Raw genomic sequence first — 18,039 nt, forward strand, 5'->3', positions numbered from 1 at the left:
GCCTTGATGACAGCTTTGCACACTCTTGGCATTCTCTCAACCAGCTTCACCTGGAATGCTTTTCCAACAGTCTTGAAGGAGTTCCAACATTTGCTGAGCACTTGTTGGCTGCTTTTCCTTCACTCTATGGTCCAACTCATGCCAAACCATCTCAATTGGGTTGAGGTTGGGTGATTGTGGAGGCCAGGTCATCTGATGCAGCACTCCATCACTCTCCTTCTTGGTCAAATAGACCTTACACAGCCTGGAGATGTGTTGGGTCATTGTCCTATTGAAAAACAAACGATAGTCCCATTAGGCGCAAACCAGATGGGATGGCGTATAGCTACAGAATGTTGTGGTAGCCAGCGTGCCTTGAATTCTAAATAAATCACAGACCGTGTCACCAGCAAAGCAGCCCCACACCATCACACCTCGTCCTCCATGCTTCATGGTGGTTACCAAACATGCGGAGATCATCCGTTCACCTACTCTGCGTCTCACAAAGACACGGCGGTTGGAACCACAAATCTCTAATTTTGACTCATCAGACCATAGGACAGATTTACACCGGTCTAATGTCCATTGCTCTTGTTTCTTGGCCCAAGCAAGTCTCTTCTTATTGGTTTCTTTGGGTAGTGGTTTCTTTGCAGCAATTCGACCATGAAGGCCTGATTCACGCAGTCTCCTCTGAACAGTTGATGTTGAGATCTGTCTGTTACTTGACCTCTGTGAAGCACTTATTTGGGCTGCAATTTTTGAGTCTGGTAACTCTCATGAGCTTATCCTCTTCCGCAGAGGCAACTCTGGGTCTTCCTTTCCTGTGGTGGTCCTCATGAGAGCCAGTTTCATCATAGCTCTTGATGCACTTGAAGAAACGTTCAGTTCTTGAAATGTTCCCGACTGTCGTTTCCCTTCGCTTATTTGAATGGTTCTCACTATAATATGGACTTGGTCTTTTACCAAATAGGGCTATCTTCTGTATACCACCCCTACCTTGTCACAACACAACTGACGCATTGAGAAGGAAAGACATTCCACAAATTAACTTTTTACAAGGCACACCTGTTACTTGAAATGCATTCCAAGTGACTACCTCATGAAGCTGGTTGAGAGAATGCCAAGAGTGTGCAAAGCTGTCATCAAGGAAACGGGTGGCTACTTTGAAGAATCTCAAATATAAAATATATTTAGATTTTTTTAACACTTGTTTTGGTTACTACATGATTCCATATGTGACTCACCACCTGGATTCGATCTTATGTAGTAAAATGTGAAATTATGTTTTATTTTTATTTTACATCTGCTAAAAGTAGAGACTCAGAGCTTCAAAATGGTATATCATGACAGTTGATCAACTTTTAATCTCACTTTTGAGAAAATCACCTTTGAATGTTTTGGTATCTAGTTTAGAGCTCTTCTTTGTCTACACCCATTCAGCATCGTTCACGATGATTTGTTTACCTCTGGTTAACATGAAAACAGCCTAACCAATTCTGCTGGAAACAATTTCATGATGCTTTCTTGCAGACGTTTACTGACATCGGCCATATTCAACGGGTGTTGTACACATGTCACGTAACGTTAGCTAGATAAACAACAATGAACAAAGTGGCAACAATGCCACAGTGCTGGGAGCTAACCAACCAGGTCCAATGTTAGCTAGCTAACATTAGGCTCTAACAAGAAAAGCAAATGGCTCTGGGAAACAAATAATAACGTCAGCTAGGGAACCAGCCAGCTAACTGTACACTTTAGCTTGAAATGAAACCACTTTGTCAAAATTAGAAATGTGTCATATCTGAAAATGTAGCTAGCTAATGCTAGACTATAAACATGCATCATGGATGGTCTCCCTGTCAGGAATGCCATACCACGGTTGCACGGTTTGAAGATGTTATCCGGAGACAGGTGTTTTCTCCATCTCTTTAGCTATCATACTCTAATTACACTGATTTCAAATCTTGATCCTCCAGAAAACGGAGAGAAACACTTATGCAGCTCCACTATACAAAACATTTTTTAAAAAGCAGCGTTCGACAGGATTACCAACACAGACTGACGAACTCAAATAGACAGACGACTTCAATACGGCAGACCAATCCGAACTCCTCTCTCGGCATGTCCAGCCCACTCATTATCTCAAACAATCATGGCTAGTGAGAAGTTTGCTTACTTTTACTGTGGCTTAACCAGCAAGGCTCGTAATTTAACAATTGTATTGGTATTTACAGATGGCATACATGTTTGTTATTAAGGCACATGAAAGTTCACATGTTCGAGAAGGAATTTCTGCCAAAAAACGCATTTAGATTTTTACGTTCAAACGGCTCTCCTGTGAAGTCGTGACTTGCGACATACGCCTAGTTCCCTGAATCGGGTCACATATGTGTTATTTCATAGTTCTGATGTCTTCACCATTATTCTACAATGTAGAAAATAGTAAAAATAAAGAAAACTCTTGAATGAGTAGGGGTGTCCAAATTTGAGTGCTACTGCATGGTAGACAAGAGATTGTCCGACAACACAGAATTACATTTTTTTACATAAAAGCAGACCATTGAATGCGTATACAATTTTATCCCGTGTCATGAGTCTTTGGCCAAACAGGCAGTCGACTACAGCAGGCAAATGTGTTCATTTGTGTCAATGTTTGTGAATGAGTTCCATGTATCCTAGCTAAGCTTCCCTGCTGGTGCCTTGCCGGCTTCATCATTGGAACTTAAATGGATCCATTTCAGGTCTGAGTTCTCATACTATGTAGTTAGATGATTTCACCAACAATACTTGGTTTAGAAAAATGTACTTGTTTTATTTTTTTTATTTAACCTTTATTTAAGCAGTTAGGCCAGTTGAAAACAAGTTCTCATTTACAACTGCGACCATCCCCAAAGCCAGGTGTTGGCTTTGGGGATGACCAGTGAAATATACCTGCTGGAGCACGTGCTAAGGGTGGGTGTTGCTATGGTGACCAGTGAGTTGAGACAAGGCGGAGCTATACCTAGCAAAGACTTATAGATGACCTGGAGCCAGTGGGTTTGGCGACGAATATGTAGCGAGGACCAGCCAACGAGAGCGCACAGGTCACAGTGGTGGGTAGTATATGGGGCTTTGGTGACAAAACGGATGGCACTGTGATAGACTGCATCCAATTTGCTGAGTAGAGTGTTGGAGGCTATTTTGTAAATGACATCACCGAAGTCAAGGATCGGTAGGATAGTCAGTTTTATGAGGGCATGTTTGGCAGCATGAGTGAAGGAGGCTTTGTTGACGTTCTATTGTCTGTTCGAGAATATCTTTGTTAATTGATAGGTTAAACCGTTCCAGGCATTGTAAAGTTCAAGTACGCTGAATCCATTTTTTAAGACCCTGTGGTACGATAAATGGACTTGCAGGAGGAATGAGCTATAGGTTAAAAATCTATTGACGCTCATGTGAATCAATATAGGTAACAACAAAGAAATCGATAAATTTAAGCTAAAAATATCAGGTTTTTGCATGGGCTGCATCTTGATCCACTTTATCCGCCTGCCCATGTCGCCCTTCCGCATCTGGGCTACAGCGGAGTTTGTCAGACCATGTGACATAACAGAAATCCATCTTCTCACGAAAGCATCTGTGGCGTCTGAACGGTTTGGCCTACAAACTATTATGACCACTATGGAAAGGGGAGACTCACGAATATGGTTCCGTTTTGCTCTACGACCCCAACAAGTTTCACGGACTCATCTGAACGTAAGCCATACAAACTAATGGATGTATGGAGGTAGTTGTGTCAACATACATAAAGGGTTAAATATGTGCCATCACCTACATATTGGACAGACTTCAAAACTTTGCCATTTATAAAAAGGTGTTATTCAATGTGTTTCTGTGGGCAGCAAAGGCAAAATTCTATATTTTATCAAAACATTGTGATAAAATGTTGATACCTAAAGTGTCCCAAAAATGTATACAGCTAATTGATCATGGTATGAACGTTTAAAACAATTCCTTATGTTAGCTTAGTACTCTCCCTAAGGCTCAGACTGCGGTTGAAGAATACGTCTGGATTGTCAACACCGTGTACAATGCATGCCTACATAACTACATCTAAAGTGCACTACATGACCAAAATTATGTGGACAGCAGCTTGTTGAACATCTCATTTCAAAATCATGGGCATTAATATAGAGTTTACTCCCCCCAATTGCAGCTATAAAAGCCTCCACTCTTCTGAGAAGACGTTCCACTAGATGTTTGAACATTGCTGCGGGAACTTCCTTCCATTTAGCCGCAACAGCATTAATGAGGTCAGAAACTGATGTTGATTGATTAGGCCTGGCTCGCAGTCGGCGTTCCAATTCATCCCAAAGGTGTTCGATAGGGTTGAGGTCAAGGCTATTTGCAGGCCCGTCAAATTCTTCCACACCAATCTCAAACCGTTTCTGTATGGACCTTGCGTTGTGCACAGGGGCATTGTCATGCTGAAACAGCAAAGGGCCTTCCCCCCAAACTGTTGCCACAGTTGGAACCACAGAATTGTCTAGAATGTTATTGCTATTTCCCTTCACTGGAACTAAGCGGTCTAGCCCAAACCATCAAAAACAGCCCCAGACCATTATTCCTCCAACAAACTTTAGTTGGCACTATGCAGTTGGGCAGGTAGCGTTCTCCTGGCATCCGCAAAACACAGATTCTTCCTGCCCGATGGGGGGAGGGATCAGTCTCTCCAGAGAACTCACTTCCATTGCGCTAGAGTCCAATGGCAGCGAGCTTTACACCAAGTGTTGTAACCGAGGACAGACGATTATGCGTTACAGCACTGTTCTGAGAGTTTGTGTGGCCTATCACATTAACAGGACTTATTTGACCGGGGTAGCATTTGACAAACTCACTTGGAAACGTGTCATCCTGTGACTGTGCCACGTTGAAAGTCACTGAGCTCTTCAGTAAGGCTGCATGCATGGCTGTGTGCTCGATTTTATACGCTGATGAGGCCAAACTAGCCGAATCCAGTAATTTGAAGGGGTGTCAACATACACAAAATAGGACCATGAGGAAGGTCTGACAATTCGCCACTTGACAACACTAACGTAGAGCCAATCTTTGAATTTGAACAACCAGTAGCAAATGTAAACACCAGATATTTGAAAACTGAGCCACATTCCCTTTTACTACAACCTGCACTGGCAACCCACATCATCTGTTTGAAATCAGCAAGCACAGTGGGCACAGGAGAACCCTCAGTATTTCAATGACACATTTTTATTGATTCAATCATGCAAGAGTACCGGCAACTTCCTGGTCAAAACAAAAGCATGACTAAAACCTTAAAGAAATTAGAACAGTGTCAGCAACAGAACCTTATTTAATCAATTTGACATTAAAAGTCTCACCACCAGCTTCTAAAGGATGACTCCACCATTATATTTTCCTGTTGGCATATACATGCTTAGTAAAAAAGGACTTAAATTCAGAAAGCAAAGTTAAGATCAGATTAAAGTTGTACGTTACCTTGTAGGATCCTTTATGTGCTTGGTTCAAATATGCCAACATCACTGTCATTGGGAGCATTTCCACTGTCAACAGGCATAATCAGTCAACAGGAACTGTAGGAACGGATTGGGATGAGAACTGACTGTTCAACGATGCTGGCCTGAGAGCTACCAGAACCACCATCTTTAGTACTTTCGTAGTGCTTCTGCTGAGACATGGTGCCAGTTGCTTCTGGGGCATTTGGGCTGGATGGCAGACTTGCTGAGGCATGGCAGTCAGTTGCTTCTGCTGCTGGGGCATTGGAGCTGGATACCACACTAGCGGAGGCTACTTAGGATCAGCGTCCAGCTGCTTTTGCATCGGAGCTGGATGCCGCACTTGCTGGGGCATAGGGGCCGGTTGATTCTGCTGCTTGGGAATTTGGGCTGGATGCCACACTTGCTTCTGCTGCTGAGGCATGGCAGTCAGTTGTTTCTGCTGCATTCAAGCTGGACGCCACACTTGCTAAGGCATGGCGGTCGGTTGCGTCTGCCGCCGAGGCTCAGTGGCCGGTTGCTTTTTTTGCTGGGGCATTTAAACCAGATGTCACACTTGTTGGGGCACGGCAGTCGGTTGCTTCTGCTGCTGAGGCATTGGAGCTGGATGCCACACTTGTTGGGGATTGGGGGCCGGTTGATTCTGCTGCTGCGGCATTTGAGCCAGATGCTTGATCAGAGCTGGATGCCACACTTTGAGGCATGGCAGCTGGTTGCTTCTGCGGCATGCCACACTTGCTGAGGAATGGGGGCCGGTTGCTTCTGCTGCTGGGTGAATTTGGGCTGGATGCCACACTTGCTAAGGATTCTGTGGCATGGCAGTCGGTTGCTTCTGCTGTTGAGGCACAGCAGCCGGTTGCTTCGCCGAAGATATTTGCGCTAGCTGCCACACTTGCTGAGACATTGTAGCTGGTTGCTTCTGCCAAGGCGGCTCCTTTTGTTGCTGGGACACAAGACAGTTTATTTTGTTTAGCTGGACAAGTCAGTTAAGAACAAATTCTTATTTACAGTGACCGCCTACTTGTGAAGCCCACCGGCCAAACCCTCCCCTAACCCGGACGACGCTGGGCGAATTGTGCGCTGCCCTATGGGACAACCGATCACAGCCATTTGTGATACAGCACTGAACAAATCCGGGTCTGTAGCGACGCCTCTAGCGCTGCGATGCAGTTCCTGCACCACTCGGGAGGCCTTCTTGCTGGGGCATAGGAGCTGGTCCCTCTTGTTGCTTTAGAATAGGACCTTGTGTCTTTATATCAATAATTACCTAGGAGCCAAGAAATTTCTGCATAGTAAAATGCCATCATATATTCAAGTTATTGGCACTATACAAAGTGTTATTTTAACTGAATTACTTTGTGTAGCACAAACACCTTTAGGTGGAGCATAGCAGGTTATCCCTCCAATTAACAGGCAACAAATCCAAGGAATAATAAAAATGTATCCTTCAGTTAACAGCTACCTGTAAAACCTGGAACAAAGAGGGAAACAAACGAGAGCTATACAACTCAAGTAGTTCAAAAGTCACAGCCCTTTTTCAAATCCACACCTCAATATGAAAACCAATGGTAGCCAGAAGCATTACAAGGAGATCTTCCTAATTGTAGCTGATCATCTTTGTTGCTGCACCTTATAAAGGAATCCTAGACCCTGCCAGCCACTGAACTTAACTTCCATTGGCCCAATTGAGTTTAGGTGCGCTATACTTCATTCAGCTGGTGTGCTGGAGGGTTTGCACATCATGGACCGATCCGATGCTTTTATAGAGGGAAAGCCAACTATCCACTGCACTGGGTGAGCTTAAATCAAGTGCACCTTTTTAATGCAGGCTAATGAAGTTCCTGCCAGGGGCTGTTGCAGGTGCAACCTCAGTGGTCCGGTAGAAATGTGTTGTGCATAAAGGCTGCAGACACATTGAGATTGTGTCAAATTCCATATTGTGACAAATTAAATGAAGTAGTCTGGGGTTGAAGTGTCCAAAACAACATTTGAGCCATGACCTAGATGTGGGACAGACACCTAAACTGATTTGACTTTGCCATATGGGCTATAGTATAAGGCCAAATGCAAGTTTAAAACTAAAAGGTCACTCAATTCTAACGCCAAATGAGCCATGGTCTGACCATCTAAAAACAATTCCCTATACATTAGCTTACTCACCAACAGCTTAGACCGAGGTTGAAGACAGTCTCACTGTATACAATGCATGCCTACAGCTGAAGTATGAACATGAGGAATGTCTGACAAGTCACCCCTTGACAAATGTTCTTATGTAGACCCAAGCTATTATTTTGAACAACCAGTAGCAAAGGTGAAAAGATTAGAAAAGCAAAGAATTAACTTAAACGCAGTCATTTTTACTACAGACTGCACACCACCTGTTCTCAATTAGAAGTAATGGACACAAGAATCATTATTTCACAGAGACAAAACATTTTTGAAAATAAAATTGTTTATTGATTCCATCACGCTAGAGCACCAGCAACTTCCTGGTCGAAACAAAAGCAGAAAGAAATGCAAACAGTGTCAGCAATACAGAATGTTAAGTAACAAATGTCAAACAATTCTCACCATTAGAGCTTCTAGAGGATGACTCCATTACATTTCCCTGTTGATAAACACATGGTTAGTACAAAGAACTTCAAAGTCAGAGAGTAAAGTTCAGAGAAGGTTAAAGTCATCCATTACCTTGCAGAATCCTTCACTAGTGGTGGATGTATGCTTGGTGCACCAATGCCAACATAACTGTCCTTGGGAGCATTTCCACTGTCAACAGGCATAGCCTCCCTAGGAGTGTAGCGGGTTTGGGAGAAGACAGTTCTGCCCTTCTCGTAGTGCGATTTGGAACTGTAGGAATAGATTGGGATGACACCCAACTGTTCAACAATGCTGGCCTGAGAGCTACCAGAGACACCATCTTCAGTGCTTTCGTAGTGCTTCTGCTGAGACATTGGGGCCAGTTGCTTCTGGGGCATTTGAGCTACATGCCATAATTGCTGAGGCATGGGGGTCAGTTGCTTCTGCGGTAGAGGCATGGAGGCCAGTTGCTGCTGGGACATTTGAGCTGGATACCACACTTGCTTGGGTACGGCGGTCGGTTGCTCCTGCGGAAGAGGCGTGGAGGCCGATTGCTTCTGCTGCTGGGGAAATTGAGCTGGATGCCACACTTGCTGATGTGTCTGCGGCATGGCGGTCAGTTGTTTCTGCTGCTGGAGAATTTGAGCTCGATACCATGTTAGCTGGGGCACGGCGTTCAGTTGTGTCTGCAGCATTTGAGCTGGATGCCAGCCTTGCTGGGGCACGGCGGTCGGTTGCTTCTGCGGCATGGAGGCCAGATGCTTCTGGGGCATTTGAGCTGGATACCTAACTTGCTGGGGTATGGTGGCCGCTGCCTGCTGGGGCATATGCACTGGATGCAACACTTGCGGCATTATGGTGGCCAATTCATTCTGCTGCTGAGGTTCAGCAGTCGGTTGCTTCTGCTGCTGAGGTTCAGCAGTCGGTTGCTTCTGCGGCATTTGAGCTGAATACCACACTAGCTGAGGTATGGCGGTCAGTTCCTTCTGCGGTAAAGGCATTGGGGCTGGTTGCTTCCGCTCCTGGGGAAATTGAGCTGGATGCCACACTTGCTGAGGTGGCTGGGGCACGGCGGTCGGTTCAATTTGCTGCTTAGGTTCAGTAGCTGGTTGCTTTTGCTGCTGAGGCATTTGAGCTGGATGCCACACTTGCTGAGGTGGCTGGGGCATGGCGGTCAGTTCAATTTGCTGCTGAGGTTCAGCGGCCGGTTGCTTCTGCAGCTGGGGCTTTTGAGCTGGATACCATGCTTGCTGGGGCATGGCAGTCAGTTGCTTCTGCAGCATTTGAGCTGGATGCAACGCTTGCTTCTGCTGCTGAGGTTCAGCAGTCGGTTGCTTCTGCTGCTGAGGTTCAGCAGTCGGTTGCTTCTGCTGCTGAGGTTCAGCAGTCGGTTGCTTCTGCTGCTGAGGTTCAGCAGTCGGTTGCTTCTGGGGCATTTGAGCTGAATACCACACTTGCTGAGGTACGGCGGTCAGTTCCTTCTGCGGTAAAGGCATTGGGGCTGGTTGCTTCCGCTCCTGGGTTAATTGAGCTGGATGCATCACTTGCTGAGGTGGCTGGGGCATGGCGGTCGGTTCAATTTTCTGCCGAGTTTCAGCAGCCGGTTGCTTCTGCTGCTGGGGACATTGAGCTGGAGTCCACACTTCCTGGGCCAAGGCGGTCAGTTGCTTCTGCTGCTGAGGTTCAGCGGTTGGTTGCTTCTGGGGCATTTGAGCTGGATGCCACTCTTGCTGAGGCATGGCGGTCAGTTCCTTCTGCCGCCGAGTTGCAGAGGCTTGTTGCTTCTGGACCATTTTAGCTGGATACCACACGTCATGAGGCTGCTGGGGCATGGGGGCCGCTTGCCACACTTGCTGAAGCGTGGCAGCCGGTTGCTTATGCTGCTGGGGCATTTGAGCAGATTGCCACAGTTGTGGTGGATTGGCGGTCAGTTCCTTCTGCGGTTGACGCATAGGGACTGGTTGATTCTGGGGCTTTTGAGCTGGATACCACACTTGCTGGGGCATGGCAGTCAGTTGCTTCAGCAGCATTTGAGCTGGATGCAACACTTGCTGAGTTATGGCGGCCGGTTCCTTCTGCTGCTGAGGTTCAGTAGCTGGTTGCTTTTGCTGCTGGGGCATTTGAGCTGGATGCCACACTTGCTGGGGCATGGTGGCCGGTTGCTTCTGCGGTGGAGGCATTGGGGCTGGATACCATGCTTGCTGGGGCATAGCTGTTGGTTGGTTCTGAGGTATAGGCATTGGAGCCAGTTGCTTCTGGGGCATGGTGGTCAGTTCCTTCTGCTGCTGAGGACCAGTAGCTGGTTGCTTTTGCTGCTGGGGTATTTGAACTGGATGCCACACTTGCTGAGGTAGCTGGGGTATGGAGGCCTGTTCCTTCTGATGCTGAAGTTCAGTAGCTGGTTGCTTCTGGGGCATTTGAGCTGGATACCACATTTTCTGAGGTGCCTGGGGCATGGGGGCCAGTTGTTTTTGCAGGATGGCAGCCGGATGCTTCTGTTGCTCTTCGGTCAGCTGCGCTTGCATTTCAGCTGTTGGAGAGTTGCAATTACCATATCCTTTAGACCCAAGTGAGCCTGCATAGAGCCATGCTGCATCAGAACCTAGTGCAGGATACCCATCACCTAGGTTAGAAAAAGTAAAGTATAATGCCAGCCTTTGAAGTTACTGGAACCGCAACTGTTATTTGAAATTAATGTGTAGAAACTCACTTGATGTAGAACAGGTTATCCCTCCAATTAGCAGGCAACAAAGCCAAGAAACTCTTTAAAAAAAAGAAAGTCTGTTATAAACATAGCTACCTGTAACACCTGAAGGACAAGGGAAACAAACTAGATCAATACTTTTAAAAACCTACCTGAAAGCGATTCCAATCATCATGGCCACTTTGCGCTTCAAAACCTCCCCAGTAATCAGAACTAATGGTCAGTATAAGCCCTAGCATAATATCCCTTTTGCTGTATCTGGCAGGCTTTTGGTTGCTCCTTTTAAACAAATCCCCAGACCCTTCTAATGTCATTGGCTAATTAAGGACAGCTGTAAGCCCCTGAACTACATTTGATTCCTAATTCCAAATTGACCCCTAAATCCTACACCCTGGCCTAAACACATCTGTGAATCAGAAATGATTGAATAGGTATAAGCAATATGGCCACAATTGCATCCAGCCTATCAGAAGGCAAGGTGAAGCAATTACCATATTGCTATAACCTATCTGATCGTTTCAAATGCCCATAAGTGACTAAGTGGTAGGTTTTGGGGCTAGGGGTTGATTTGGATTTCAGACATATACTCAGGTATGGTTGATTCTCTAATTGAGTTCCTGACAGGTTTGACAGCCCTTACTCTAAAGCGCGCTTCAAACTCATTACACGGAGGCCCGAGTGTCTGTGGGTTTTTGCTCCTTCCTTGTACTTGATTGCTGAATTAGGGCCACTAATTACTCCCCTCACCTACAGTAGTTGTCTAGGTCTTAATTGAAAGGAAAAAACAAAAAACCTACAGACACTAGGCCCTCCATGGAATGAGTTTGACACCCCTGCTCTCAAGTAGGAAACACATTTTGTCTTGGCACTTCATCGATCGGGTTAAAATTATTGCTTGTACAAAATTCCCTTGATTCATTTGAAGTTTAGAGGCTAAATGAGCAGTTAGGCACCATTATTTTACACATGCCTTCTTTTAAACAGTGTGTTTCATTCAGCATAGCAACAGTAGATGGTTAACAAGTTTCAGTTGTACATAGCGCAACATCTTGGACAAATTCTGAATTCAGACAGACGCCAATTAAACACTCACATTATGCAAACAAACCACACACATATGCTTTTGATGATCTAAGTCTTTCATTTTTCAGACGCAAACATATAGTAGGGCTCATTTGAGTGGTAAGGCTAAAGCAACTGACTGTAGACCAAAGTCAAGAAGTAAAGTCAGGAGAGGTGCATCTGCCACAACCTAAATTCGGATACTAATGTCATTTTCCAACAGCAAGGCTCAGATCACCATGGCAGTGTTGCCATTGTTTATAAAAGGTTTCCTTTATAATGTCAAAAAACATGTCTCCAACACCCACTCACAAACTGAAATCATTTGTGTGTACATTATACAATCAATAAATGAGAGAGAGCCTCAATCACATCATTCATTTATGCACTGTAGGCTACACATTAACTGCAGCAAATTGGTTCCTGTTTCAGTCATGTTTTTGTTCGCATGGGTCAAACAAAAACACTAATGATTGGTTGACAATTGTGGCGGATGAATCAGAATTAGTTGGGTAACATAGATAATTAAGGTGTTTTATTTGCATAATATGCTCATGTGAGATACTTGTCATATGTGAATGTATCTGTTAAACCATGTGAAGGGATGGCGTGATTAATGGGGAACCAATTACTTGTCTCCACAATGTCTGTGTACAAGTCACTCCCTCCTTTGGCATTGGGGGAAGGTGTATGGCAGTGTCTGGACCATTGTATGTCCTCTCTGATGTTACACTTATCTTGGGATAGTGTATGACCTAGAGGCTCACTCCCCTCAGTGAGCTTGTCCAGGAGTGGAGTCAAGAGCGGGTTTACTTGAGATGAGAGTATCTAGAGTTGTCAATTGATTTATGCCATTGGATGAGCTAATGGTTCTGTTCTATATCGTGCCAGGGAGAGACGGTTCCAGTTTGGGGTAGGAGGACCAGACAATGGTCTATACAATGAACACTGTTGACACAGCAGTTGCTGTCTGCTATGTTTTATAGATATCTTTCATACAAAACTTAACCTTGTGACCCATTCTATGTATCTGTGGTTCGTCATGTATCTTGTATCTTGGCTATAAAAGATCTTTGTACTTCTGTGTAGTCACTTTTCAATGGTTCATTAGAGATAGCGCATCATTGAAAGTCAAGTGCTTTTGCAAAAGCATCTTAATTATTAAAGATGTAGTTTTAAGTATAACTCTGACTGGTGTGTGAAGTTTGTAACTCTCCTCATTTAGTAATGCAGAAATTAGCCACCACACGACGGAGCCTCCACGTGACAGGTGACGGCTGCAGGATGAAGTTGGTGAAGAGCAGAGATTTTTGTAAAGTTCATGCAGTCCACATATATACTCACGTCGGAAATGTTTTATTCCCAGAACGCAACACACTTTGAAAGGCGGTGACCAACAATTGTCACCGACTTGACAATAGTGATCAGCTCGAAGGTGCCCACTATCTCCATAAAATGTCTCACTCATGTGGATGAAATAAAACACAAGACAACAACCCATCTCATCATCCTCTGACCGTCTACCCTCCTTTGTGGAAGCATTTTCTTCCAATGTTGTCTCAACTTTGATTGTAGTACACATCCACAAACACATAAACTGGAATGCAACTGTTTAGATAGCTATGCATATATCTCCAGCCCCCTTAAATCTGCCAAATAGTGTTTTCCCTATTCCGACTGATGTTTCCACTTTGCACTCCATCCCTGATAATTATACTTGATTCCAAGTCTGTGCCTTGAAAATTCCCATCTCCTTTTCTTCTCCTGTTTGTTTAAGCACAGCAGGCAGACAATCTGTTCTTTTATATTCACCCCAAGTGCTCCAATCCTTCTTTACTTTATTATACAGCCCTTAATGTCTAGAAATCTGCACTCACTCCCCTCTTCCACTGCTATAGGCTGGCCTACTGTAACTGGAACACAAATGTATGTCACATTAATCAGACCTGGGTTCAAATACTATTTAAAATATTTCAATTAATTTCACATACATTCAAAGTAAGTATTTTGATCTTTTATTTGAAAAGATAAGTAGTTAAATGCTTTTATGTATTTGGAAATACACTTGGAAAGATTTAGAAAAACTCAAATTCACACACTCAAATACACTCCACTGCAAAGTATTTGAAAATACTGTCAAATAATACAATTTGTCAGACTATTTGGTTTTTACAAATAAGCATTCAAATACAAAAATATGTTTTTTGGGGGGAGGGGGGGCTGTGTATTACAAGATCCTGAAATACACATGTTTTTGAACACAGGTCTGCGCTTAAATGTAGCATTTGCATGAAAATACACAAATATGTATTGTATTGTAATATACTGCATCATATTCTATTGTATTTGTTTTTTCTTTGTGATTTCATTTGAAATCCTCAACTGTTCTTTTTTCTGAAGACAGATTCCAATTCTTCTTTCTGTTAGACCCTCCAGGCCCTAGGACCCTCCAGGACTTGACCTCACATAAAGACACACCATGCCCACCAGAGCACACACATAGCCTACATACGATTCAGGTAGAAATCAATACTGACTCCAAAACAGACACAATTATTATTTACATTCATTTTTTTGCTTGTTTTACAACTCAGTTTTAGGATCAGGTACTACTGCCTGCTTCACTTCCTAAAATTAAGAAAAAAGTATTTGAGAAGCAATTTAGATACATTATAAAGAGGGAACTCAGTATAATTTACTGCTGCTTTCTATATATTATCAAAGCCACTTAAACGTATACTGCTCCATAGACATGTGTTCAAATAGAATTTGTTTCTTTGAAATACTTTTTTAGCTGCTCTTAATTGACTTTTTCTGTCACTCCAGGCAGGCTCAATCAACCCTCAAAGAAAACCAATACTATTTGAACTCAGGTTTGTTTTCACCTCAAACCTTGAGATCGCCTCTTATAAGTGAGTGGAGATCTCTCCCTCGGCCATGAGCCATTTCATGTCTGACACGCCGTCGTAAATGCCCACGCGGGAAAGGTCGCGTGACATCAGGCTGAAGTAGCTCAGAGATTTTTCATTGGACTTCACCCTGTTTACCAGCACAAACAGGAACTGTGACAAATAAATCATAGTTATGTTCAGTAGGGCACAACGTAGCAAAACGTTCTGCAACGGAAACTAAAACCTGTGGTTTTATTGGACGAGACCAATGTCAACAGTAGTTCAATATATACAGTATCTCACAAAAGTGAGTACTCCCCTCACATTTTTGTAAATATTTGGGTATATCTTTTCATGTGACAACACTGAAGAAATATATATATATAATATTTTGTGTGGCCACCATCATTTTCCAGCACTGCCTTAACCCTCTTGGGCATGGAGTTCACCAGAGCTTCATAGGTTGCCACTGGAGTCCTCTTCCACTCCTCCATGACGACATCACGGAGCTGGTGGATGTTAGAGACCTTGCACTTCTCCACCTTCCATTTGAGGATGCCCCACAGATGCTCAATAGGGTTTAGGTCTGGAGACATGCTTGGCCAGTCCATCACCTTTACCCTCAGCTTCTTTAGCAAGGCAGTGGCCGTCCTGGAGGTGTGTTTGGGGTCGTTATCATGTTGGAATACTGCCCTGTGGCCCAGTCTCCAAAGGGAGGGGATCATGCTCTGCTTCAGTATGTCACAGTACATGTTGACATTCATGGTTCCCTCAATGAACTGTAGCTCCCCAGTGCCGGCAGCACTCATGCAGCCCCAGACCATGACACTCCCACCACCATGCTTGACTGTAGGCAAGACACACATGTCTTTGTACTCCTCACCTGGTTGCCGCCACACACGCTTGACACCATCTGCACCAAATAAGTTTATCTTGGTCTCATCAGACCACAGGACATGGTTCCAGTAATCCATATGCTCGTTCTGTGCGTGATTTCCTGCAAGACAGGAATGTCAGTGTTCTGTCATGGCAGGCAAAGAGCCCGGATCTCAATCCCATTGAGCACTTCTGGCACATGTTGGATCCGAGGGTGAGGGCTAAGGTCATTCCCCCTAGAAGTGTCTGGGAACTTGCAGGTGCCTTGGTGGAAGAGTGGGGTAACATCTCACAGCAAGAACTGGCAAATCTGGTGCAGTCCATGAGGAGGAGATGCACTGCAGTACTTAACCTCTCTCGGGTATGTGGGACGAAATCCCACCTAGTCAACAGCCAGTGGAATCAAGTGTCGCGAAATACGAAAAACCTTAAAAATGCTATAACTTCAATTTCTCAAACATATGACTATTTTACACCATTTTAAAGACAAGACTCTCGTTAATCTAACCACATTGTCCGATTTCAAAAAGGCTTTACAACGAAAGCAAAACATTAGATTATGTTAGGAGAGTACCCAGCCAGAAATAATCACACAGCCATTTTTCAAGCAAGCATATATGTCACAAAAACCCAAACCACAGCTAAATGCAGCACTACCCTTTGATGATCTTCATCAGATGACACTCCTAGGACATTATGTTATACAATACATGCATGTTTTGTTCAATCAAGTTCATATTTATATCAAATACCAGCTTTTTACATTAGCATGTGATGTTCAGAACTAGCAAACACACTGAAAACTTCCGGGGAATTTACTAAATTACTCTTGATAATCGTTTACAAAATACATAACAATTATTTAAAGAATTATAGATACAGAACTCCTTTATGTCAGATTTTAAAATAGCTTTTCGGCAAAAGCACATTTTGCAATATTCTGAGTAGATAGCTCGCCATCACGGGCTAGCTAATTTGACACCCACCAAGTTTGGCGTTCACTAAACTCAGAATTACTATAAGAAAAATTAGATTACCTTTGCTGTTCTTCGTCAGAATGCACTCCCAGGACTTCTACTTCAACCACAAATGTTGTTTTGGTTCAAAATAATCCATAGTTATGTTCAAATATCCTCCGTTTTGTCCGTGCGTTCAGGTCCCTATCCGAACGGAGATGCGCGGACGCATGTCGTGACAAAAAAATTCAAAATATTCCATTACCGTTCTTCGAAGCATGTCAAACGCTGTTTAAAATACATTTTTATGCTATTTTTCTCGTAAAATAGCGATAATATTCCAACCGGGCGACGCTGTTTTCGTTCAAAGGCTGAAAGAAAAACATGGCCACTTCTCGGGGCCGCGCATCTCCTGTCTCTGAGCCACCAGCCTGACCACTCACAAACAGTGCTCCTGTACCTAGCCCAGAGACAGCAGAGATCTCATTCCACTTTCTGGCACCTTCAGAGAGTCTATGGGAGCCTTAGAAATTGTCACGTTACAGCAGAGATCCTGTATTTTCGACAGAGATGCCACAGAAGCAGAAGAAATGGTCAGAGAGGGCACTTCCTGTGTGGAATCTTCTCAGGTTTTGGCCTGCCATATGAGTTCTGGTATACTCACAGACACCATTCAAACAGTTTTATAAACTTTTGTGTTTTCTATCCAAATCGACCAATTATATGCATATTCTCGTTTCTGGAAAAGAGTTGTAACCAGTTTAAATCGGGTACGTTTTTTTTATCCGGCTGTGAAAATACTGCCCCCTACCCTAGAGAGGTTTTAATGCAGCAGGTGGCCACACCAGATACTATTACTTTTGAATCCCCCTTTGTTAAGGGACACATAATTCCATTTCTGTTAGTCATGTCTGTGGAACTTGTTCAGTTTATGTCTCATCTTATGTTCATACAAATATTTACAAGTTTAGTTTGCTGAAAATAAAAACAGGTGACAGCGAGAGGATGTTTCTTTTGAGTTTATTTTAACTTCATTTGCAGTGAAATGATAAAAATGTATCTTTAAATTGTCTTGGGAACAGGAGTTGATATTTCTATCAGCGTCTCAGGGAAAATGCGAATGCACGTGTTGTCATCTTTGCTAACAGACAGCATTTCAACCACATAAAATACACACCCAAGACTAACTGAAGTTACCATTCTCAGCTTTCCATTTCCTTATAATCTGTCAAAATGACATTTGGCACAGGACCAATGTGTTCTAGCATGCTACCTGCTCCTTCAATCATTTTACCTGTTAAGATTACTAATGCATTCAGTCTATCAACGCAAGACATTTGTGAGCACTACTTTAGTCTTAAGGGGCAACAAGTTGTGACAGAAGAGAAGCTGCATGTATTAAACTAGTTGACAAATGGCCTACCTAATGTAAGTAAGCAGAAGCTTGTCTAAATTAGGGGTGAAAGTAGCCATTAAACTCA

General features: G+C 43.7%; 1 protein-coding gene and 1 long non-coding RNA gene across 2 annotated transcripts; both read right to left on the reverse strand.

Annotated features, from left to right (window-relative positions):
* Nucleotides 1–7,924: 7,924 nt before the first annotated feature.
* LOC115178702 (transcription factor SPT20 homolog) lies at nt 7,925–10,281 on the reverse strand. The gene is made up of 3 exons (XM_029739976.1): nt 8,181–10,281; nt 8,064–8,100; nt 7,925–7,981 (listed from the first exon to the last, which is right to left on the reverse strand). The coding sequence occupies exons 1-2, from the start codon at nt 10,277–10,279 to the stop codon at nt 8,091–8,093; spliced, it is 2,109 nt and encodes a 702-aa protein (XP_029595836.1). The 5' UTR covers nt 10,280–10,281; the 3' UTR covers nt 7,925–7,981; nt 8,064–8,090.
* A 13-nt stretch (nt 10,282–10,294) lies between these two features.
* Nucleotides 10,295–11,036, reverse strand: LOC115178703 (uncharacterized). The gene is made up of 3 exons (XR_003872669.1): nt 10,926–11,036; nt 10,780–10,832; nt 10,295–10,692 (listed from the first exon to the last, which is right to left on the reverse strand). It is a non-coding gene; the product is annotated as an uncharacterized LOC115178703 (long non-coding RNA).
* Between the last annotated feature and the right edge of the window lie 7,003 nt (nt 11,037–18,039).

Source organism: Salmo trutta, chromosome 38 (assembly GCF_901001165.1).
Source record: "Salmo trutta chromosome 38, fSalTru1.1, whole genome shotgun sequence".
NCBI classification, from domain to species: Eukaryota; Metazoa; Chordata; class Actinopteri; order Salmoniformes; family Salmonidae; genus Salmo; species Salmo trutta.